This window comes from Gossypium raimondii, chromosome 9 (genome assembly GCF_025698545.1).
Source record: "Gossypium raimondii isolate GPD5lz chromosome 9, ASM2569854v1, whole genome shotgun sequence".
Classification (NCBI taxonomy): domain Eukaryota; kingdom Viridiplantae; phylum Streptophyta; class Magnoliopsida; order Malvales; family Malvaceae; genus Gossypium; species Gossypium raimondii.
In genome coordinates this window covers 33,952,722-33,978,702 of record NC_068573.1, presented here as the reverse complement: position 1 = coordinate 33,978,702, position 25,981 = coordinate 33,952,722, and the positions used below count along the sequence as shown (strand labels likewise).

At 33.0% G+C, this 25,981-nt stretch overlaps 3 protein-coding genes across 3 annotated transcripts; 1 reads left to right on the top strand and 2 right to left on the bottom strand.

The window, feature by feature from the left end:
- Window positions 1-191: 191 nt before the first annotated feature.
- Window positions 192-3,890, bottom strand: LOC105799177 (BTB/POZ domain-containing protein At3g44820). Its single transcript, XM_012629594.2, has 4 exons — window positions 3,330-3,890; window positions 2,922-2,991; window positions 1,405-2,613; window positions 192-1,324 (listed from the first exon to the last, which is right to left on the bottom strand). Exons 1-4 carry the CDS (start codon window positions 3,374-3,376, stop codon window positions 704-706), a joined length of 1,947 nt encoding a protein of 648 aa, XP_012485048.1. The 5' UTR covers window positions 3,377-3,890; the 3' UTR covers window positions 192-703.
- Window positions 3,891-13,478: 9,588 nt separating this feature from the next.
- LOC105799180 (non-specific lipid-transfer protein) lies at window positions 13,479-14,230 on the top strand. The gene is made up of 2 exons (XM_012629597.2): window positions 13,479-13,895; window positions 14,015-14,230. Exons 1-2 carry the CDS (start codon window positions 13,543-13,545, stop codon window positions 14,022-14,024), a joined length of 363 nt encoding a protein of 120 aa, XP_012485051.1. The 5' UTR covers window positions 13,479-13,542; the 3' UTR covers window positions 14,025-14,230.
- Window positions 14,231-17,693: 3,463 nt separating this feature from the next.
- On the bottom strand, window positions 17,694-21,283 carry LOC105799179 (UDP-D-apiose/UDP-D-xylose synthase 2). Its single transcript, XM_012629596.2, has 9 exons — window positions 20,897-21,283; window positions 20,455-20,547; window positions 20,197-20,304; window positions 19,138-19,252; window positions 18,923-19,056; window positions 18,708-18,809; window positions 18,511-18,603; window positions 18,277-18,412; window positions 17,694-18,179 (listed from the first exon to the last, which is right to left on the bottom strand). Exons 1-9 carry the CDS (start codon window positions 21,161-21,163, stop codon window positions 18,067-18,069), a joined length of 1,161 nt encoding a protein of 386 aa, XP_012485050.1. The 5' UTR covers window positions 21,164-21,283; the 3' UTR covers window positions 17,694-18,066.
- Window positions 21,284-25,981: the final 4,698 nt, after the last annotated feature.

The following is a 25,981-nucleotide window of genomic DNA, read 5'->3' as shown; positions in this document are numbered from 1 at the left end:
GGAAGTGCCATATTTATGATATAAAAGTAATTTACAATAAAACTCAGACACTTTCTGTCCGAAGGTTAATTTAGATTTGAGTTGCTGTTTTTCTAAATCATCAATTTGGACAGAATAGTGTTTGAGTTCGATTTTCAGAGTTCAAATCGAAATTGAAAAGTAAACGTATTCAGATAGAGAATGATTCAAGGTTTTGACAAACATTTACTCAAACATCCTTGTAAATGTGTGTATACACTGAATATTTAAATAAGTTACAACACTGGGCAAAAAAGCAAACCTATAACTTAGATTTACAGAGCTATACATGTAAACCAATGGAATCATATTTACTTCTATGATGGCACCGATACAGAAAATGTAGGGCAACACCTATTAACTTTCAAGCCTGTGAATTTTCAACATCCTAAATGAATATACCTATCCAATTTAATGAACTCAAACAAAGCTATTAAAGCTTCATATCACCTACAGATCACATGAAATCTTGACCATTCATGAAAATTATGCCCCCCTACATCAAACCTTAATGATCCCAAAATAAAAATCATGAATGGGGAAGATTTCAAAGTGTAAACACCAAAACTATAGGTGATATGAACCCCTTTTTTTACTATTTCATGTACAACACAAGGAAATCTTTTGTTAGGGAGTGACTTTTGAAAGAGCACCCACCTGCTGTTTGTATGTTGAAAAGATGATATTAGCTTCCATGTGTTAAATCTCGGAACAAGGGTAAACTTTTTCGATGCCTGGAATGATGGGAAGAACGTGGATGCTCAAATGATGGTCTTGGAGTTGGTCCTGTGCTGCCAACAACATCCGTTTGAGAATCTGAGGATTTTGAAAGAGGCTTGCATCCGAATTTCCCAGCAACTATACAGGGGGAACTCAGTGAGCTACGTGATTTTTTCACTTTTTTCATTTCTCGCTTTATTTTACTGACCTCGTCTTCAAGTTCTCCAACTCTAGACCTCATCCTTTCCATATCCACTTTTAAAACTTGATTTTCACGTACAATTGTCACCCATCCATCTCTTCGAACAATCCGCTGGCCGGTTTCACCAGTGGCAGTCACATTACCAGCTATCTCCGTTGGGGCAATCCCCTGACCCGTAGGAGCACTTTCAGCTTCCAAGACATTGAGACAACCAGCTAAAGCCGTTCTTAAATGCAATTGCTCGAAGAACAAGACTTGGAGAACAACTCTGAGTGGCAATCTTTTGTTTTGGGAAGCATGGGCACAGGCATCGATGGAGAGTTTCCCATAGTCGATGATGTTGCAAAGGACTTCCTTCTCTCTATCAGAAAGCCAAGGGTGTGCCTGCACAATGGTAGTAGAAGTTATAAATCTCGAAAAGGAAAGACTCCATTTAAATCAAAGTTGGTTCAGTAAAAAAGAACCTTGAAATAGATGTCAAGTGCTCTGTACAGCCCATCGTGCAAAGTTCTAGAAGAGTCTGGAAGGACCTCTGCGAGAGAACGTATCTTTCCTGGTTTCAAATTTACATCAGAAGCAACTTCGGCTAGATAATTATCAATTAATCTAGCAACTTTCCTTAAGGGCTCAAATGATGGTGAGGATAAGAGGTCTAATGATGGTGGGGAAAATAATGTTAACCCTGATTCGGATGACATAAAATGATGGATGATCCGTTCAACGCAATCAGTATCATATAGAGTATCCGAATTCGAGAAAGAAGGAATCAAAAGACCATCAAGGCTAGCCAGCTCGAGTTGCATTCCTATTCTCCTCTCCAAAGAATCCAGGCATGTCTGATTGACACCTAATATTGATGCAACACGAAGAAGTCCAAGTAAAAAACGGCAGAATGACTTGCCCTTCTTTTTTGGGAGAAGCTTTTCGATGTTTTCCAGTAAATCCCTTTGATCAACAGCAGCAGGAGTCGAGCTAAAACTCGCGACTGTCCTGGCTTTGCTACTCGGTCTACTCTGCCATCGGCCCAGACCTGGTAGACACTTTCTGGCATAGTACATTACAGCACCAGCTAGATATTCAGATCTAATACCCCTTGCTTTCATTGTTTTGATAAGTCTTTCAAACAAACCTACACTGAAATAAGAGATGTCTTCGAACCACCAGTCAGATTCTGCACTTCGTATTTTTGCCCCAGTGTTTATTCCATTCCATAGAATGCTTCCACCGGGGCTCTGGAGGCTACCATACATCATCATGGGCCAACCAAACAAACTCGGATCTGTACAAACCATCGTAGATACAGCATTCAGACATTTCTGTAATATGTGGAGCTTTTCTGCCCTTGGCATGCATGATTCGCAACTTTGCAAAGCCAATACACAATCCTTCCAGTTGTGAAGTACATTTTTGTGGAAGAAACTTTCCGCCTTCAAAAGTAAATTATCTTCCCCATACTCATCTGTCATCTCAAGGTAGTCCGCTGCACAGTACACTGTTATTATATTTCTAGCTGTAAATTCCACCTGAATTCCATAGCAGAATTTTGCTGCAAACAAGAAAGTGTCGGAGCCACCAGGGAATTCTTCAAGCTTTGTGGTAAAAGTCCTATCATGGATACTTTGTATTTCTTCCAACATGCAAGCAATCTTTCCACATTTCGACATGAGAGGAAACTGCAGTAAAATATGATCATAAAGCATGACATTTTATTGCATAACATCACCATGTTGGTCTTACCTTAAGGTACAGTACAAAGGGGAAAACACAAGTTTATGACAATTACATTTACCAAAACAATAGGAAAAGACCAAGCTGTTACAGAAAATATGATCATAAAGCTTAACATAACAAGCTGGTCATAGCTATTCAATTCTTAGGTCGAATTGTTTCAGGTGTAAGAGTAAAACCTCAGAAGAGCAAGCATGCATGAAGGCTAATGCAACTATCCAAGTGATCAATGAAAACGAAAATTTTGACTTACCTTATGAAGATGAAATTTTACACCATCCACAATAATGGTTATATCACTTGGCAGCCTTGCGTTGTAAAGCCTGTAATACCCATAAAAACCAAATCACAAAACATACTACATTAACTCCATTATAAGTGAATAATTTTGCTTATAGCTGCCAAAATAGACCCTTTTGTCTTTCTTCTATCAACCCAAAACTAGAAAAGAAGAAGCAAAACTTGATCAAACCGCACAGAGGTTTAGCTTTTTTAATGCATTCATGAAATTAGATGAAAAAGAAAAGCAGTAGTATTTCAAATTCAGTCTCAAATTTGAACGAAAATTAGACAACCCAGAGAAGAAAAAAGAGCAAAGAATTGTAAAAGAAGTTCAATTACAAATATAGATTGGAGAGATAGAACAAGTGTTGGAGCTTACCAGTCATTTCCTTGTTTACAAAACCCAGAAAGCTTGGCAGGTGCCATGACTGAGAGAGAAAGGAAAGACCCCAACTCTTGAATTGGGGTCTTTAATAAATGCTTTGCCCCCCACAACACGAAAAATCCACCAAAATCAAAATTTTAAAATGAAAAGCATAATAGTATTTATTCTAATCAGAGATTAAAATTTAAAATCTTATGAACAGATAAAAAAAGAGAGAACCACACAGACACAGGGGGCGTGTGGGCAACCGTGGAACTTTACAGCTAAATGCCTTTTCTTGCATCATAAGCTGGAACTCCATTTCATGGATCCTAAATTTTGCTGTTTACTACTGAAACTAAACCCTTGGGAAAAAAAGGAAAAGAAAAAAGAAAAAGGCAACCTTGTAAAAGAAGATACACCATAAACTAAAAAAATACCAGTGTTTTCCTTTGGTTGAAAAAAGAGAATAAATATGTTTAATTGAACAAGGCATGCACAGATCACGATAAAGCAAACAACTGAACTGAGAAGGCAAAAGGTAAATGATTTGAACATTATCACCTCTCTCTCTTTCTTTAAGATTATAAGACGTGGATTTAGTTATGCAATTTTAATTTTAAAATTATAATATTTATTCACAATTAAATTGATTTGATTAAATTATGTTTTCAATAAAGTTATGCGTGAAAAATAAAAAGAGGTGGATCACGGTTAAAATAGATTTAAAAAAGGCATATGATAGTATTTTGTGGGATTTTATTCCTGCTTTTTTATAGGTTGCGGGTATTCCAAACTTTCTTAAGAGGGTTATTATGCTTGCCATCAAGGGTTTTACTATGCAGGTGTGGTGAAATGGGTTCTCTACCCAGAAATTTAAACTAGCTAGAGGGATTCGACAAGAATGTCCTTTGTCTCCGTATCTAATTGTTTTATGCATGGAGTGGTTAGGTCACGATATCCATTCAACTATCTCTAGTGGTAGGTGGTGCCCTTTACGCTTTTCTAGGTCAGGTCCAAACTTATCTCATTTGATTTTATTATTTTTTTTGCAGATGATCTGGTTATTTTTGCTAAAGCGGATATACAACAAGTTCAGATTCTTAAGGAGACGCTTGATAATTTCTGTGACCTCTCGGGGCATTGGGTTAACGCTCGGAAGACAAATATTTACTTTTCTTCTAGGGTGGATGAGGCCATGGAAGATAGAATAAGTGGCTTCCTTGGTTTTCAAAGGGTGTAAAATCTGGTACATATCTGGGAGTGCCTTTATCTCATGAAAGGGTTACTAAGAGTGCATTAAGGTTTGTGGTAGAAAAGGTACGTAACAAATTATTCAATTGGAATGCCAGACAACAATCCATTGTAGGTTGAGTTACTTTGGCATAGTCTATGCTTTTGTCTATCCGAAACTATTTTATGCAATCCATGTTGATCCATAAAGGAATTTGTGCGGAGATTGAACGTTTGGTCAGGCAGTTCGTTTGGGGTTCCTCGAATGGTTCAAAAAAGATAGCTTTAATTAACTAGGACTCTGTTTGTCAACCTCACGCTTGTGGAGGCCTTGGGTTTCTTCATTTGGAGGGATCAAAATATCTCTTTTCTTATGAAATTGTGGTAAGCTTTAACCTCAAAGGATGGTGCTTTATAGGTACGTGTTCTTCGGTGTAAGTATAGTATCAAATAAAGGATACTAGAAAGTATTACACGAGGTAGATGCTCATTTCTCTGGAGAGCTCTTTCTAAGGTATGACCTTTACTCCGTGAGAATTTAATTTCGTCTACCAGAGTCACGAAATTTCATTTCAACTTTTTTCTTACTGTTATAGATCTCTTCCATTTTTTGCGCCTGATCAGACAAAACCACGAATTCCCATATTTCCATTGCTCCAACCAACATTTTAATTTTATCATTCAGTTCGTCTTCAAAACGAACACACATTTCTTCTTCGGTCGGTACAATCTCGCAAGCATACTTACTAAGCTGTATAGACTCTCGTTCATATTCTGTTACAGGCTTATTTCCTTGTTTCAGCTCAAGAAACTCTTTCTTTTTCTTGTCCAGGTACCATTTACTAACATATTTCTTTCGAAATTCAACTCGAAAACAATCCTAATTAACTCTGTCTTTTGGTACGATAGCTCACAATGTATGTCACCATTGGCACGCCTCGTTTTTCAACAGTGATAAATCACATTTGAAATAGTCGTCAGGTGAACATGCTATTTCATCAAATACCCTCTAAGTATTTTTTTAACTAGAATTCAGCTCTAGCAGGATCATCATTTGACTTGCCTCTGAACACTTTAACCCCATATTTTTGAATTTTGTTGATCGAAGGTCGATGCACAAGTATATGGTTCAAGCTTTGAGGACTAGAGGGTACCAAGGTAGGCATAGTAAGGGGAGAAGGTTGTGGAGCCATAGGGTTGGCTTGCAAGAATTTATTGAACCATTGACTTATTACTCCAAAAAAGACATTTTTCGCATCATTCTCGGACATCTGCAGAACTGACAAACTATGACTTGCTCCTTGTTCAAGAGCTGATACATTACTTTCGACTTCATCGGTAACAACACAGTTAGATTCGACCAATATCTTTATATCTATAAGAAAACAGGGTTAGATCGGATCAAAAGCATCACAATATCACAAGTTATTTGTGGCATGTAATTTTTAGACTCCAAACACACTACGTTTAGTCCTAGAATTGACTAAATCGTAGCTCTGATATCAATAAATGTAACACCTCTCAACCAACTTGGTTGTCAGATCTGAGCTACGAGATGTTACTACACATACCGGAACATTCACAAACAAATTCCAATCTCAAATCATTGCCTTTATATACAAATTAATAATTACTTATAAATACGAGACTAAATTGAACTTTTAACTACAATCATTTAGATACAAGCATGAATATGGACCAATCTAAAAAATTTCAAAACTTTAAAATAGGTATCAAAATTGAGGAAATAAGTATCGATATTTTTGTAACAAGTATCAATACAAAAAAACATTATTGATACCATTTTGACAATCTACTAATTTTAGGTATCGATATTTTAGAAAGAATTATTGATACTTATTGTGAGTATCGATGCCAAATTTGGAAGTTTTGAATCAAAATCATTTTATCGATACCTTTTTGTAGGTATCGATTTTGGGAGAAAATTATTGATACCTTGATCCCTAATATCGATGCTTTTTCCCAGCTAATCAAAAAGTTATAAGTTTAAAATCACAATTTATTTTCAAATTAAAATACAATGTCTTAAGTAACCCAAAATACATTAGTCCTGTATTAATACCACTTTAAACCCTACAAGAACCATAGTTCAAACATGCTCAAGGTACTTCCATTTATATACTAACTATAATTTGTTCACTTAAACAAATGTTTCATATATATATATATATATAAGTCCTGTACCAATTCAAAACATGCCATACAAACAAATCCTAAATAACTAACCAATATGCCTCAATGACACCATCACAAACCAAGAATTTCAAATCATTCAACTTATTCACACCATACCATCATTTATCTATACATTCATCATGCCAATCCATTTCAAGATATATTATAACACATCAATAAAAGTATGTTCAACAACTAAGGCATATATGCTTAAACAATATTCAACTAACCAAAACAACATCACCATTCTTCCACATTACACTTATAACGTATCAAAATGAGCAAGTTCAAAAGTTTAAATCTTAAACACATAAAAAAATTACCCCTATTATATGCCACTTATAACCGGGCCAAAATGAAACAAAAGTCTACCGAAAACGACACTGGATAGTGTGAGCCTTGAAAGTGATCTGGTAGCCAAGTTCCGAGAAGATACAACTACATGAAAAAAAAAACAAAACGGGGTTAGCATTAATATGCTTAGTAAGTTCATAGGTATTTAAACAATACTCTTACCTCAATTCACAATTAAGTAAACAGATATAACTAATTTAATACAATTTTCTATCAAGACATTTACAACAACAAGGTGAGCATTTCATGTATCAATCATAAATCTCTCATTCATTCAATACGATACATTTCCGTATCATTCAATAGGAGATATCTAACATGAATCATATTAACAAATTGATCATATCAATGCATATTCACAATCAGATACCATTTTAAACAATGAGCCCGATGAACTAAAATAATAAGATACAGATACGCGGGTAACTACACCACACCAAATAGCTCAACAAAGAATTAACTACACCACACCGAGGCACCGTAGTGCAAAGCCTGTAGGCATAATATCGTATCATGTAATATATCATCCCTCCACCACACTAAATAGCTCAATAGAGCAACAACTACACCACACCAAGGTCTCCGTAGAGACAAAGCTTGGTAATCCGCAACAAATGCAGGATTCCAACATAAATTGTGATATCTCCACTGAATTTTTTACTCCACATCATCTTTTACACATATCCCGTACTAGCGCGCAATCAACCTTATTGGCATGTCAATTGTATCCTATCTTACATTCATCCGGGCTCTATTAACATATCAAGACAATACTTTACAATTCAATCCATTTCTCACCTTTTTATACTATTATGTAACCATTTCAACTATACATTTAAACATAATCAATTCGCAATTCAATCACAAAAAATATATATATAACCACATAATTATACCGTATGAACTTACCAAGTGAAAACAACAGTAGAAGAAAGATTAAAGATTAATCTGCAATATTTCCTTTTCCTCAGTTATTTACCGGTTGGTTCGATTCTTAATCTATATAATAATTCATTTCACATTATCAATTCCAAACAATTCAGTTCATCTCATTTCATGTATGTAACATCTTTTACTTATTTTATGTAATTTCCTAACTTTTGCATTTTATGCAATTTAGTCCCTAAAAGCTGAAACTATTACAACTTTCACATTTAAACTCAATTTTTCCATCCATTATCAATTCCATCCTTTTATAACCCTTTATAGAATAAAATTTTAGAATTTCACCTTTCAAGTTTGACATATTTACAAACTAGTCTTTATATTCAAACTAACAAAATTTACTTTACAAATAAATCTTTAAACATATCTAAGCTTACAATCAAGCTATTAAGCATCATAAGCTTCCAATTTCATCAATGACAACTTTTAAAATCTTTAATAGTTTTGAAAACGGAGGTACAGGTTAGCTGGACCTAGTTGCAACGATCTCAAAAACATAAATACTACTAACAATGAGCTTAGAATGGACTTACATGTAAGGACACAAGTGCAACCGAATTTATAGCTTTAAAATGCTGGTTTTATGCTTTTTCTATTCGGTGGAAAACCAATTAAGGAAGATGAGATCCATCTTTTAATGTTTAATAAACATATACATGTTATTTTAATACAACTCCAACATATAAAATAAGTAAAAGTCAAGCCTTAATCCTCCATACTATAATATTATGGTCTAAATACCATATAAGTCCTCCCATTTTTACTATTTAAGCCATTTAACTAATAAAACTTAATAGTAAATAACTTTTATGATTTTACTATTTAGTCATTGTACCTTAATTGACCCATCAAACATCAAAATTACTAGACCAAAATTTAATGCAACACTCTAATAAACTCGTAAATATTAAATAAATAATATTTATGGACTCACTCATTGAAATTGTGGTCTCGAAACTACTGTTTTCGACACCACTGAAACATAAGTCGTTAGACCTAACTCCTTATGTTTCTATACATGCATATGTGCGATCCATCATCATTACATATTCTCGCTCCCTAACTTCCCCTTATAGATGTATCCAACAATGTACATGCCAAAAGCATCAATTGCTTACAATACAAAATAAAAACCCAATCTGGAAACTGGTTCAGTCAACCAGCCTATGATTGACCTGTAATTCCAAATGAAAAGTTGTTTATAAACAATAATGGAAAAAATTCAAATGAGAAGAATCTTTAGGAGAATATAAATAATGAGTCAAACTGTGAAACAAATGCACAATTTCTTACACGGGAATCGATCTGAGCTAAAACCCAACAAATCCCAACCTGAAATTGAAATCCCTTACTATTGAGACAAACAACCTAAAATCCCTTGCAATAAATAGAAATGCCCATAAAAACCAATAAAAAAAAGTAGAGAAACAATCGAAAAACAAGTAGAGAAGCAATAAAAACAAAAATGCAATTTGAGAAAAACAAGCTTAGATTTCTAACCCTAAATTGCCCTAAAACAATCGGATCAACCAATCGACCATATTTTTTTCGAAAAATCATTTTTTTCATAGCTCCTTACTAACGAAACACAAGCAGAGAAGTAAAGAGATGAAATTCTCACAATGGAAGTGAGATTGAGGGGAATAATAACCTTACTCATCTTAACTTTGAGGAAGTTTTTACTATGTCAAGATCTCTGCCGATGATCGTCGTAAGATGAGAATAACCGAATAGGAATGATGAGACAGGGCTGGGGGTGTGGTGGCTTGTGGTGTTTGGTGAGGGGGAGTGGTAAAGGGTAATAATGGGAGGTTATGTTTTTTTCTTTATTTGGTGGAGGTTGTAATGTCCTATTCTTTAGGTCTGGTGAGGAACGAGAGAAGGTGGAATAGAAGATGAATGATGATTTCTTCGAATAAAGGATTCAATGAACCAAACAATTGAATCATTGTTTATCACCGAATCAGCCTAGAATAGTTTGGTTATTCATGCCAACCAAACGTGCTGTAAATGTTCAACTGATCTTGATCTAACATGTAAAATCTTCTATTATGGGTGGAATAATGTAATTGAGCTTCTCTCAATAGATCACTAAAATCTTAAAATAAAGAAACACCAATAGACAAATTCGAGTTATAATTAGTTAAAACATAATCACTTCTCTCTTTTGCATATACAACATATTTGTTTCTTTTCATTCTTTTCACTCATTCTTTTCTCACCTTTAGTTTTGTGTGTGTTATTATTCACCAAGTTTAAGCCTTTAATTTAACTTTTATCCGTCTCAACCTCTTTACACTCAATCTTTTTACACGAGATAATCTCACCACCCAAATCATCAAACTACAACTCTTTAGGAGGATAAAGTGCTCCAAACTCATCTAAAATACACTTTAGTGAACAACCCTGACAATATAATTTTTTTCTCTTACGCTTTGTTCACTAACATTTTTCCTCATAAAGTGACCCATCTCTATCTTCTAAATCATCATTAGAACATGATTCTAAAATAGTCATGTGTTAACACTTACTTTCATTAATCAATTGCTCATACTTGTCTATCCTATTACGAATTTGTCTTTGTTCAACGTAGATTTCTTTTCCCTCACTAAATGTTGTCAACTTTCTATGTACTCCTCACTTTTTCCTTGCATTATGTTCTATGGCCATTTCTCCAATGCTACCTTTAAAAATATTCGGAACAATAAAGAAGATTTCGATATCGTGAATACTTCTTGTTGATGAGACTACAACAAACAAAACAAGTAAAGAAGTGGTTGATGTGGACGGAAGACATTGTTAACCACAAGTATGAGAATGTGCCAACATGAAACTCTTCTTTGCAACTTAATGACATGATTAAATTTTCAACTTTCTATTAGTCATAATAATTCTTTACCATTAGCACTCATGTTTACACTCAAATGTTCTACTCAAATGGATTAATTCCACCTAGAGGTGAGTTTAAGGGGGACAGGCAAGGGCTTTGGCCCCTTCCAAAATGAAAAAAATAATAATTTAGGCCCATATAAATGATTAAATTATAAATTAACATATGGTAAGATTGCACTTTAATCCAAAAAAATGATGAAATAATAAAATTAAAACATGATAAAATTATATTTTCATCTCTTAAAAAAATTATAGTTTAATTTTGCCCCTTAAAAAATTTCAAGAATTGTCCATCATTACATCTTGCAAGAAAACTAACAATAAAAAAAATTAAAAAAGTAAATTGCGAAATCTTCTAAAAAATAACGGATCGTAATTGATCTAAGAAGTCAATTAAATAGACGAATCAAATTGTAATGTTTGATCTCACGAATGACGAAAGTGTTATACAAGTTCAAGTAGGACTCTAGGTGTTTAGCTTACTTCTTTGATTATTTAAAAGATTTTATATTTAATTACAAGAGATATATTGTAAATAAAACTCCTTAATTATGGTAGACTAATTTATTTAAGAGTTTTATTTCTTTTAGGATTTTAGCCTACAAATATTTGGTTTCTTTCCATTCTTTTCACTCTTTTTTGCTTATACAACATAATTACTCATTTTTCCATTCTTTTCGTGATTTGATAAAATTATCGATTATTGTTGTTGCTAACCATAAGTTGATTAGAGGTAGTGTAGGAGAAACTATCACCTTTTTAATATAGAAAACATGTTTCCTTATCGATTTGTTAAACTTAAAGATTCGATGATTTCTCGGATATTAAATTTTCACATCATTTGGCATTAAAACTCTAATTTAGAAATTCACATCCAAAAAATAACACATGATAGCATAATATTGCGATCAAACAATATTCAAGATTTGAAGACGAATATTTTTCTAATAGGGGATAATGATACGAGTTGAAGTAAGACTCAGGTGCTTAGTTTAGTTTAGATTTTTTTATTTAAAAGAGTTTGTATTTTATTATTCGAGATATATTTTAAATAAAGCTCTTTAATTATAGTAAGTTAGTTTATTTAAGAAATTTTAAAGAGATTTAAAAAAAGAAAGAAATGAAAGCAAGATGAATAAAAATAGAAATTTTCATTGTCAATGATAGTTAATTAAACATTTTGCTTTATATATTTAAATTTTCAATTTTAACTTTATGTAACTTTAGAAATATGATTTGAAATTTAATTATTTTTAGAATATTATATGTTTTAATTATATTTAATAATAATTACTTAAATTAATTGAATGAAATGATTTTTATTCAATAACAAAAAAATAAAATTTTATATTCACGTGCAATATTCATGATGGGAAAAATAGTTAAATAAAAAAATTAAAATTGTTTATAAATATCTTCAACTTTATAATACTTAATTGAAAAATATATATTTATATTGAAAACTAATTATGATTTAATACAATTTTGAAAATACATCAAACTAATTAATAAGTAATTTTCATTATAAAATATTGTAATATTCATATTTAAATGATTTACATGCAAATTTAAATAAAAAATTAAAATCTATTTTAATTTTAGATTTGTATTAATATAATATGGTAAAAAACTATTTATATTTTTATCAAATGAATTTATGTATTAATGTATAATTTTATTATATCTTATACGTAGCATGTGACATTGAAATTAATATACCTATATTTATGTATAAATCTAATAATTTTGACAGATGGATGAAATTATAAAACTGAAACAAAACGATTGCAAACAGATGAAATTCGCACTTTTTATAAAAGATTTTACATTTTATTTTATCAAGTTATCAATAATAATAAAGGAAAATTTGAGTCCATTATATAGAAGTAATTAAGGTTTATACTTTATGGGAGAGAAACAATTTCTTAATAATAATATTCATTAAAATAATTATATTTCAAAAATAAATTAAAACTAAAACTAATAATTAATAATTAATTTAAGTGAATGATGAACTTTCATGATAGTTTTTACATTATAAATAAAAAGGAAAAAAAATAAATGTGGTTTTGGTTGAAATGGTAAAGTTAAAATAGTAAATGATATAATGTTTTGAATCCAAATCCTATAATTATCATTATATGTATATATATTTCTAGATTTATCAAAATGTTAAAAGACATGAATGATCCGGTTTATAAAATAAATAGATTTATGATAATTTTCAAATTGAGTTGAGACTCGATCGATGTGTAAAAGCTATTGAAATTATGGTAATATTATATACTAAAATTCAAACTAATTGAGAATTATAATTTGATCAAAATAAAACTGATAGTGGTGGATGGAACCTAATTTCCAAGCATTAAAGATACTAAACCTTAAAGTCGAAACATGAGAAGGAAAGAAAAAAAGCTTTGTATTGAATTGAGCCACATTTAGCAATTCCTATCGTGTTGTATTGGTATGCAATTAAATTCTTAATTCTTGTCATATCCCAATTCACTGAACTTTTGGCTATAAAACCCCTAGACCCCTAAGCACACAACAATCAATTTCCCTTACAAGTTATATAAAATTGTTTGATTTCTTCTAATTAGTGAATCATATGGCTAGCACTGTGGCCCTCAAGCTTGCATGTGGTGTGGTCTTGTGCTTGGTTGTGGGTGCACCCCTGGCTGAAGGGGCCATAAGTTGTGGCCAAGTCATATCAGCCTTGGCACCCTGCATTCCTTACGTGAGAAACAACGGTGCTGGTGGCGTGCCTGCACCTTGCTGCAATGGGATCAGATCTCTCAACGCGGCTGCCCAATCAACTCCAGAGCGCCAATCAGCTTGCAACTGCGTCAAGGCATTAGCTGCCAGCATTTCTGGCATCAACTATGACCTTACGAACAAACTCCCAGGCATGTGTGGGGTGCACAGCCCTTTCAAGATCAGCCCCAGCACTAACTGCAAAAGGTTCTTCCTACATTTTAACCACTCAAATTTAAAATTAAATTTCACAGAATTAAGGCAAAGGACAATTAATGACCCAAGCTCAACTGATGAATGCATTTGTTTTTGTTGTCGCATTGCAGTGTCAAGTGAAGTAGGCCATGGAAGCTCGTCAGCAAATGGGAAAGGAAATAATGATATATAGCTACATAATAAAAATGGATGGCAGCGCTCTTTATCTTTGTCGTAGTTGTCCCTAGTAATATAATAAAACCTCAAGCTATTGCATGGGTTTTACGTTAATTGAATGACAACGTATAAGGAAGAAATAAAATATTTGCAATTTTCTTTTTCTTTCATTTTAACAAATTTAGTCCCTCTATTTTTAAAATTTTAATTATTCTATAAAACTTAAATTCCTTTTTTTCCATGACTACCAAATAGAAATCATGCCAAAATTCGGCAGACCGTGAGGATGTCTAAAACAATATTTTTAAGAACATCATGCAAGTGTTCCATTTTCATAAAGTTCAATTTGCAAGATTGGTTGCATTGTCAAACTCATAGCATGCATTCAAAATCTGTCCAACACAACAAAATTACTTAGTTTAATCCTCTCAAACCTAAATAAATCTACCACAAAATCAATGAGATTATCATGCCAGAATTTAATAAGAAATTAACGAAGAATCATTCAAATAATAGGGTAAAAATTTCAAGTCAAATTCTACCAACGCCAACAAAGTCCATTAAATCATCACTATAACCACTCTTGGGACAATTAAACATGTAAATAAGAATTGGTCATGCATTATCTACAAAGCAAAAATTAGTGGCATACACATTCTAGCATTTCAAGGCATGCCTTCTGGATTATGCATCAGCTTTTGAATTCTCCTTACCTTTGCTTATTTATTATTGTTAGAACTGCAAAAATAAATTTGAAATAAAGCTTAATAAATTAGGATTTGTCATGTAAAATCATCAAGAACAAAGTTAGATACGGAAGCGTACTTGAATTCATTGATTTCTTGAAATCTTCGGATTTTATGGCTTTGATCTTCTAAATTAGCACACAAGTAATTTAGAGAAGGTGGCTCTCTATTTTCTAAAGATGAGATATTAAAAAAGTTACGTTATGTGTAGTTTGAAGACCATAACCCTAATGTATAACATTTGCACATTAACCCTAATTTCTAATCATCCCATCATCAATTAGAAATTAGTTACTAGAGTATCTACACATATTTGACTCGTACTTTATTTAATAACTAAAGCCCAATAAACCTTAACCAAATTAGATCACTTTTAATTTTGGCTAATCTTTTATGATAGTAAATAATAACGTGTAATTACTATTATTATATATGTGATGTCCATATTTTCCAACAGTGTGGAAAACTTTAAATGTTCAATTTAACTCGCTCCCACATGTAAAATCTTCTATTATGGGTGGAATAATGTAATTAAGCTCCTCTTGGTGGATTACTAAAATCTTAAAATAAATAAACACCAATAGACAAATTCAAGTTATAGTTAGTTAAAACATAACCACTTCTCTATTTTGCATATACAACATATTTGTTTCTTTTCACTCATTCTTTTCTCAAATTAAATTTTGTGTATGCTATTATGCACTAGGTGTGGCTTCAATTTGGTTTTATCACTTTCAACCTCTTTTATACTGAAATAATCTCACCAACGATGTCATAAAAATAACTCTTTAGGAGGATAAAATGTTTCAAACTTATCTAAACTATATACTTTAGTGAACAACTCTAATAATTTAAAATTTCTTTTGTTACACTTTGTTCACTGACTTTCTTCTTCACAGAGTAACCCGTCTCTATCTTCTAAATCATCATTAGAACATGATTCTCAAATATTCATATTATCACATTTACTTCAATTAATCAATTACTCCTTTTTGTCTATCGCATGAATTTGTTTTTGTTCAACGTAGATTTCTTTTCCCTCACAAAATGTTGTCAAATTTTGCGTACTTCTCACTTTTTGTTTGCATTGTGTTCTATGTCCAGTTATCCAATATGACTTTTAGAAATAATTGGAACACTAAGGAACTATTTTATACATGTTACAAAAAAAAAAGGTAAAGAAGTCGTTGATGTGAATGGAATACCTTGTTGACCACAAGGAAACTCTTTGCAACTTAATGACATGATTAAATCTGCAACTTTCGATTCCTCACAATAATTCCTTATTATTAGCACTTGTATTTACAACCAATCTCTCCACTCAAATAGATGGGTCAATTTAAGGGGTAGACAAGAGCCTTGACCCCTTTCAAAATGAAAAAAAAATTTATTCAACCCCCTTATAAATGATTAAATTACAAATTAATATATGATAAAATTGCATTTTGCAGCCTCAAATGAGAAAAGTTCTATTAAATCCTAAAACAATAAAGTTGGCCTATAATAAAATTATATTTTAATCTCTTAAAATTATAATTCAATTTCCTCCCTAAAAAAATTATAAGAGCCCTGATTCCACCAAGAAAACAAATAAAAATTCAATTTAAAGAAAGTAAGTTGCAAAATCTTCAAAGAAATAATGAATCCTAATTTATCTAAGAAATCAATCAAATAGATGAATTATTTTGTAATGTTCGATCACGCGGATGAAGAGAGTGTAATATGAGTTCAAGTCTAGATATTTAGCTTAGTACATTATTATTTAAAAAAATTTATATTAAATTCCTAGAGATATATTGTAAATAAAACTCCTTAATTACGGTCGGTTAGTTTATTTAAGAGTTTTATTTATTTAATTAATTACTATCCACATTATGCAAACAACACCTAACACTTTCCTCTAAAATATTATGCTCACTTACCTCCGATAAATACGAATCAAGTTGAATCGAATGAAATTTTTTGAATTAAATTGTTCAATTAAATTTAAAAATTTAAATATATCAAATTAAAATCTCATTACAGTACAATTATTTTCATGTTAGAGAACATAAATTTAAAACCATATATATTTAAAAACTCTTTCAAAGCAAAATAAGAGAAAAAATACTTTATTATAATAAACTTAAATCATTAATTTACTTATTTAGGCCCCAAAATTATATTTTATAATTTTTAAATTTTTAATATATTCTTTAGAATTTTAAATTTTTTAAAATATAAATTTTAAAAATTTTATAAGTATTTTAATTTTAAAATTATTTAAAATTATTTTGATTATTTTAAAATTTTTGCTAAAAAGATCAATTTGTTCATTTTCAAAATTGATAGTGACCAAAAGGGATATTTATATCCATCTATCATTTGAACTATTCAAACTATTCGAGTTATTAAATTGTAAAATTTAACTCAACTCGAAACTTGAATTACTTATTCGAATTGACTCTATAAACTCAAATAACTCAATTTGATTAACTCGAAATTTAAAAAAATCATTTATAAGGGTGGCTAATCGAAAGTTACTATTCTATACGGCAATAGTTTATTGGTGGAAATTATGAAACCTAGACCAGAAAATAGAGCTATTTTACTTTTTTTTTTTTAGGGTTAGCTACTTATTTAGAACTAAATTTTCACTGTAGTTCTGTTTTTGGTCACCTAACTATCAAAATTTCAATTTAATTCCTAAAATTTTCAAATTTGTTTTAATTAGTTACTCCGCTGTTAATTCTTCAACACCGTAACTGTCTTACTAGTGACTAAACAGGCAGTTTAGTCTCTGCCCTTCGATTTGCTTAGGGAATGAGAAAAAGAACAAAATAATAATAACAACATGAGCAAGTGAAGAGGTTCAAACAAATTAACAAAACAACTCAGGTGAGACAAATTATAGAACCATCTAAAAAACCATAAAAACAGTTTTTCCTTTCCTTTTGTGTAATATTTAACGCCCCCAACATGCTGCTGCAGCTCAAAGCCCACTGGAATAATAATTATAATACTAAAACAATACCATTCCCTAGTAAGAACGTCTCCACATAAAACCATTCTGATAACATAGCTGCCAGAGCTACAGTGAGCTATCAACTACCAACACGGGGAAGACAAAAAAAAAAGGGGGGGGGGGGTATAAAGAAAAGCAACATTATGATATATTTAAGACTTCCTAAAAGAAGGGGGGGAAAGAAGAATTGAAACATTTGCCATAAAGCACATTTCATGAGTCCTTTCTTAGCCGTGGTTTAAACATCTAGCCTCCTTTAGGATGCAGAAGGTTTTGCTATGGATTTCTTAATAGCCTCGGCATAAGTCCTGTGTTGGTAGGTTAGGGTAGATTCGAGCAAGTCCCAAAGGGATGTCTTGGGGTTCCAACCTGTTGCAGTAATTAAACAATTGATCAGATGCTCAATTCACTTACAAGATGAAAATCCAAAGATCATATGAGAACAACTAAGAAAAGCACAACCTACCGAGTTGTTTGTTTATTATGGTCATGTCTGGAATTCTCTTGTCACTATCATCATAACCCTCACCATAAAATTCCTTGGAGCTGACATCAACTGTTGGAGACTCCAGCACAGTTTCTCCACTAACCTTGGCATAGACCTGACGAGCCCAAAGGCATGTAGTTATAAATTACATGTGATCGAATACACCACCATAAAAAAAATAAAAATACGAACAATAGAAACTATGTGCTTCACCTTAGTCATCATTTCAGCAAGTTGCCTAACTGTGACTTCATTGTTCGGGTTACCCACATTGAAAATATGGCCATTGGCCCTATCTGGATTTTCCTGGACAAATGACACCCAACAGTTTAGTTTAATTTCTGCATTTGGCTAGATGTGGGGATGAGGGAGGGAAGAGGGTGAGTAAGAAGAGACAAGTTAATACGCACAATCATCAAGAGAACAGCTTCAATAGCATCCTTTATGTATATAAAAGTTCTCTGAGATTCGCCACCATCCACAAGCTTAAGTGGTTCACGACGTAGGAGATTCTAAACAGGAAAAAGAAAAATTAACATTCAAAATATAACTATCAATAGAATTGAAAGGAGAAATTATAGACGGCTTCTAGGATTCCTTGAATTAGGAAAAGAGTTCGACTAACATTACTAAAGCATGCAAGAACTCTGGGAACTCCCTCACTAGGACCATCAATGCCAGGAATGAAATCCATCCTGGGTCCAATCCAGTTAAAAGGCCTCACAATAGTGAACTCGAGGCCATTCTCTGCCCCTTCAGCTGAAATGGATATAAAACGAAGTCAGTTAATATTATTCTAAGCATCTCTATTGGGACCAGGCTACTTGATAAGATGCTAACCATAAATGAGCCTCTCAATCAACTGCTTGGCACATGCATAGGACCACCTCTGCTTCTCAATTGAACCAAAAATGCAGGGGGAAGTATCTTCCTTAAGAACATAGTAGGCAGGATCCTATATCACATAAATCAGAGAATGAACATATTAATAACATCTATAAATATGGGAGGGGGAAAGGAACAATAACACTAAAGGAAAGTTAAAAATTTAAAGGAGAAAAAAACAAAAAAAAAAAGCATAATAAATCATTCTCAGCATCACCACAGATTTAGCCATACACATAAAATACGTCTAAAAAGCAGATTGCTTGATAAACAAAAGTCTTTTAAAAAATGGCATAGTTTGAACCCTTCAGCCTCATGAAGCAAACAAATTAATAAAAGAGCTTTTCCAAAAGTCTCCTTTTTTTTTATATAGAAAAAGGTCTCTTACTTCAGTACAAGCACAACTAAAACCAAAATAAGATAGCTTCTTATAGTTGGTGTTATAAACATGACTGACAAAGAAAGAAAATAAATGATAGTCAACAAAATTTAAAAACTTGAGAAGAACATATCAATAATCAGTGCAGGAATAAAGATCTCGCAAGGCTTGACACTGCTTACGCATAAAGGGGCTGACCAGCAAATAAAATTGGCATAACTTGTTATTAACAACTCATAGGTACAACTTGATAGACTAAGTAAGACCTCATTAACCATTCAACTATCACAGTAAGTTGCTATTACATTGAACCAAACAACCACATAAACTCCCACCAACGAGCCTCCATTTTTTTAGGAGGGCATTGACCAATGTCTGCTGACCATCCAATTTCAAGATTCATTCATTTAAAATAGCTTGACATTTCAGCTCAACACCAACTCCAATTTTTTTTTTCCTACTAAAATATTAAACTATAAATCAAAAAATAAACATTGAATCTTTCACATAAAAAGACCACCGAAAGATCTATACAAAACCATACATGTTACCCTGTTAAAAGCAAAGCATAGATGTAAAATCCTTTTTCAAGAGATACTCAATTAAGTTATTAAAAAAGGAAAGTGAAAGGTTACCTGACGGAGAGGAGAATCTTTAGGAAGAAAGCTTCCAATAGTTTTTCCATACACTTCACAAGTAGAGAAGTGAATGAGACGCTTGTTGTTCTCTGAACAGTACTTCACCTATCAAACCACAAAAGTTCACAACATTGATTTCAACTTCGATCTCAAAAAGCTAGTAACAATCAAATCCCCCCTCATTCACATCGACATCAATCTAACTAAAAGATAAATAAAAGATGACAAAAAAACCATTACAAGAGAAATGCTTACCACAGGAAGTGCATCAATAAAATTGCTGTAAATCGTGTCTAGTGGACGCGTATTATAATCTGCCGGAGTACAGATGGCAGCAAGATTTATCACCTACATTGCCAGAAAAACAATAAAAACCAAATCAATCGCCAAAAATTCAGCAGAAACTTTTGAAACTCAACAAAATAAATCAAACAGATAATAAGAAACTAGCTTTTAAACAACAATGAGAGAAAATTAGCTCCAGAGGAACGTCAAAATCACATAAACAAAAACAAGATTGCATGAGATCTAATAAATTAAAACAAAAGGGAACACTAAACAAACAAAACGAAGAAAAAGCAGTCAAGCGGAAAATAAAGAGAAACAGCAAAAGATCAGTCTGAACATAATTTTCAGCAAAAGGAAGTAGTAGCAATGATATAAGAAAAGAGAGAGAGCAAGAAAGGCAAGAAATTACGAGATCTGCCATCTTGATGAGGCCTTCGAGCCTAGAATCGTGCTTGATGTTAAGTCGGTGGAACTGAATACGGCCAGCCCAAGGGAGAGAGTCAGGCTCGAGGAGGTGCTTGATCTTGTCATTGTAAACGTCCAAGGCGAGCACCTTGTGCGGGGTCTCCGACATCAATTTCTCGCAAAGGTGGGAGCCGATGAAGCCTCCGGCACCGATCATGCATATCGTCATCGGCTTTATTGGCCTCCCATCAAGATCCGTTCTCGTAGCCATTTGAAACGACTCCGGTTTTTATGATCTTCGAACGCCGGAGACGACGATAAAAAAAATATTAGCAGTGTCACAAGAGAAGAAAAGAGCTGAGAGATATAGAGATATGAAAGAGGGGCGTGCTGTATATATGTGGTTGGAAGGAAGGAATTGACAGAGAGACGGTGACCCTTTTTTACAAAGTTACACTAGATGATGAGGCCGGATTAATGCGTACTCGCGAATGTAGCTAAATCGTTGTACTCGAACGATATGAGGTACACGTGAAGGATTTAAATGGTGCGGGCTAATGTTGGGTGCACAGGATCCCGGTGAACCGTGTTTAGATTGGATCTGAGGATAATTATTTCAATCATACCATAATTCATAATCATTAAATATAATTAACTAATAGTAATTAACTTTTACAATTTTTACGATTTAGTCCTTTTTACTTAATTAACCATCTAAACATTACAATTTTTTAACCATATTTTAATACGATACTGTAATAACTGTATAAATATTAAATAAATAAAAAAATATTGACTCACTAGTCAAAATTGTGGTTCCGAAACCACTGTTTTTGACACCACTGAAAATGGATTGTTATAGTGTGCATTCCATGTACGAAAAAGAACATGGCCATCCATTTTTGCTATTTTATAAGCTCCATAGCCTATTTTTTCAACAATTTTGTAGGGTCTCTCCCAATTAAGGTCATTTTCCTTGTTGTGATGTTGGGAAACTCGCTTCAGTATTCCTCAAGACTAGATCGCTCACCTGAAATTGTTTGTTTTTCACTCTAGAGTTAAAGTATCGAGCAATTTGCTGAGCTCGCGCAATATTCTTGATTTTTGTTGTCTCCCTAACTTCATTAATAAAATCTAAGTTGAGTTCGATGGCCTCTTGGTTGGCATTTCCATCAAAATGTGATATTCTGTGGGATCACAATTCTATCTTAACAAGGATTACTACTTCTACCCTATATACCAGTAAGAATGTTGTCTTTCCAAATGCTGTGTGAGGAGAAGTTTGCAGGGCCCATATAATTCCTGGTAACTCTTCTAACTAGGCACATTTGGCTTTATCAACCTTTTTATTTAAAGTTGTTAGGATTTTCTTATTCATTACTTCTATTTGATCATTCGTTTGAGGTGTTTTTACAAAGCTTTGAGCTAGAGAAATTTGTAGGTCCTTAAAGAAGTTCTTGAATTTTCCCTGGAATTGGGTTCCATTGTCTGTTATAATCAAACATGGAATGTCAAACTTGCAAACAATGGATTTCCAGATAAAAGATTTCATTTGTCTCTCTATGATTGTAGTTAGAGTTTCAGATTCTATCTATTTAGTAAAATAGTCCATAGCTATAACTATGAATTTCTTCTGAGTTGTGGCTATTGGAAATGGACCTAAAATATCTATTCCCTAAGTTGCAAATGACCAAGGACCATACATCACTTGTAGAGGCTCAGTTAGTGGTCACTGCACTTGAGCATGTTTTTTGCAAGAATCACAAGTGTGAACCATGTGATGTGCATCTTTCTATATAGTTAGTCATTAATATCCCTACCTGAGAACCTTTTCTGCTAACAGTCTTCCTCCCAAGTGATCATCGTATATTCCCTCATGTATCTCTCTCATAACATATTCAGCTTTAATGGGATCGAGACATCTCAAAAGTGGTTGGAAGTAACCTTTTTTTTGTAAAGAACACCCTCTAACATGATATATCTAAAGGTGATAGATTAAACAATTTTAATTGAATAAGGGTTAAGAAACTTGCAGATACAAGAATATATTAAATGTAAATAATAATATCTTATTTTGTAGCATTATGTTGTATTTAGCGAGCTTTTTTTTGTTGAGTTTGTGAGTTTCCCCTTATAGATATTGTATTATAGGGGTCATACATGTTTCCTATTTACTCATATTAAGCACTTGATGGGTGTCACAACTTAGGGTGGCTCTATATTCTAATAAATTTTCCCTCTTGGCTCGATAGTTATAGAGGATACTAACTTAGATAAAATGCCAGCTTTGGTATTCTTCGTCCTAAAAGCTATGGAAATTAATACCTCGTACTCTTTTTCCCCAACTGTAAAGCTAATTGTAGTGTAGGAATTAATGCTTCACACTCCGCAACACTGTTAAATGCCTGGAAGCCAAATGAGAGTCCATGCTACCATTTATTCTCATTAGGGTTTATAAGAAGAATGGTTGTTCCAGATCCCGTCTTTGCTGTTGAGCCATCCACATAAATTGTTTAGTATTTTGGCTTCGTTATTAGGCTAGTTTGTCCATATAATGAACTAACTACTACATCTTGTATAATCAATAAGAAAAAAATTTAAAACCAAATATATATATATTTGTAACAAAATACCATGAAGCAAAATGAGTACTTTGTCAAATAAAATTCCAATAACCAATGTGACATACTATCGCATCATTTATGTGAGTAATATTTTTTCAAATTAAAAAGTTTCATATATGCTCTAGTGATCTGTCAAAAGAACATTCCACCATGAAATCAGCTAAGATCTGAGCTTTGATTGTTGTTCTTGAGGCATACTCTATTCCAAATTCTGCTAGCTTAATTTCCTACTTGGTCATTTTGTCCGAGGTATCTACTTTAAACAATATTTTTTTGATGGGTTGACTTGTCATGACCGTCATGGGATAAGCTTGAAAGTATGGTCGTAATTTGCGAGCTGCCACTATTAAACTGAAAAGAAGCTTTTTTGTGTCTTTGAGTATCTTTGTTCGCCATTCTACAACACTTTGCTAACATAGTACACAGGAAATTGGTGAACCCCTTCTGTCTTGATCAAAACTACTGTTACTGTTTATTCAAAGGTTTCCAGATAAGTTAAAGAGTCTCCCCTACTCGAGACGGCATCAAAAGTGATGGAGACGTGAGGTAAAACTTGAGCTTTTCAAAAGTAGCCTGGCACTCCTCTATCCAACTAAAAGAAGTTCTTTTATGCCTTTCTCTGAAACCAGAAAGCCTAAGAATTTCCCTTCTCTCATACCAAAAGCATACTTATTTGGATTTAACTTCGTATTATAAGCTTGCAGAACAACAAAAGCTTCAGAAAAATCCCTAATATGCCATTTCAGGGTAGAACTCTTTACTAATATACCGTCTACGTAGACCTCAACACTATGGCCAATCTGCTATTTGAAATTCTTATTAACCAATCTCTGATAGGTTGCATTTGCGTTCTTCAACCTAAAAGGCATAACTCGATAGCAGAGCAAGCCCTCTTCCATGACAAAAGCTATTTCATCTTGATCTATTAGAACCATAGGAATTTGGTTATACCCTGAGAACGCATCCATAAAACTCATGAACTTGTGGCTTGATGACTCATCTATCAATCTGTAAATTGAGGACAAATGAAAACTATCCTTCGAGCAAGCCTTGTTAAAACTAGTAAAATCAATGCACATTCTCCATTGTCCATCAGTCTTCTTCATCATCACAACATTTTACATCCAGATCGGGTCCGCCACCTCCCTAATAAATCCCGTTGAAAGTAGTTTACATACCTCTTGTTTAATGGCCTCCACAACCTGTAGAGCAAACCTTCTTCTTTTTTGCTTGACTGGTTTAACTTCGAAAGACCAATTTAACCAATAGGAAATCACCTTAGGATCTACACTAGGCATGTTCAATGCTAACCATGCAAAAATGTCTAAATTCTCCCTCAAGCACTGGACTAGGTCCTTATTTTCTTCTTCTGCTAATTCTAATAAGATCCTTACCAACTTATCCGTGTTATCATAAAAAATTGCAAAGTTTATGTGATTTCTGCTGCTTCTAGCTTGCGAATTCTTTCCTTACTTCTAAAATCCAGACTGTCTAAATTTAAAACCTGGCTAGCCACATTTACCTATTGTGAACTCTGGCCCTGTGGCTCCTATTCACGTGTTTATTTAACTGACAACATATGATATTACCTAGTTGTTTTCATGAAATATATCCCATCCTAGTAGGGAATTTAATCTTCATACAAAAAGTGGCAATCGCCATTTTACCAATTCTCATAATAGGACCCCCAAAAATGGCATTGTAAGCCATTGGATGGTCTACTACAAAGAACTAAACATATTTTGTGGTGGTGTGTTCGCCATCTCCTAAGGTAATAGGCAAGGTAATACACAATTTCACTTTGATTAGATGGCTTGAAAAACCATAGAAAGGGCTAGCCTTTTTCAAAGCTTACTCTTTCAGCCCCACCTTCTTATATGTGTCCCAAGTTAACACCTCCGCAACACTTCCACTATCAACAAAAATTCTTTTAACCTCAAAATCTTGTTATAGTTGCTAATACGACCATAGGGTTATTTTCTTCCTCATTACATACTGAATCCTCATGCTCTTCATTAAATTTTACTTTCCACTTCTCTTATTGATGCAGTAGCCTCTTCGACAAACTGATTGACATCACACTTCTAATATGAGCCTTTCTCTTCGTGTTAGAAGTCACCCACTCTTTATTTGTACTAATTATCATATTTATTGTGCTTTTGACCTTTTGTTTACCTTTATCAGCGCCCTGTGAACTCTGACCTAATGGCGAGGCATCTTGAGCCACAAAACCTTTTAACTTGCCATTTCTAACTGCCTCTCTTTATAACATCTTTCAAAAAGAAACAATCATTGGTATTGTGCCCCATGTCATTGTGAAAATTAGATTTGCCTCTTAAGTTGGTTCTTGACTGACTACGTCACATATATGGAAGGCTTGGCAAAATACTCAAACTCTTGACCTGATTAAGAATGTAGGTACGCGAAGCATTTAAGGGAATATAAGCTTTAAATTTTTCATGAAG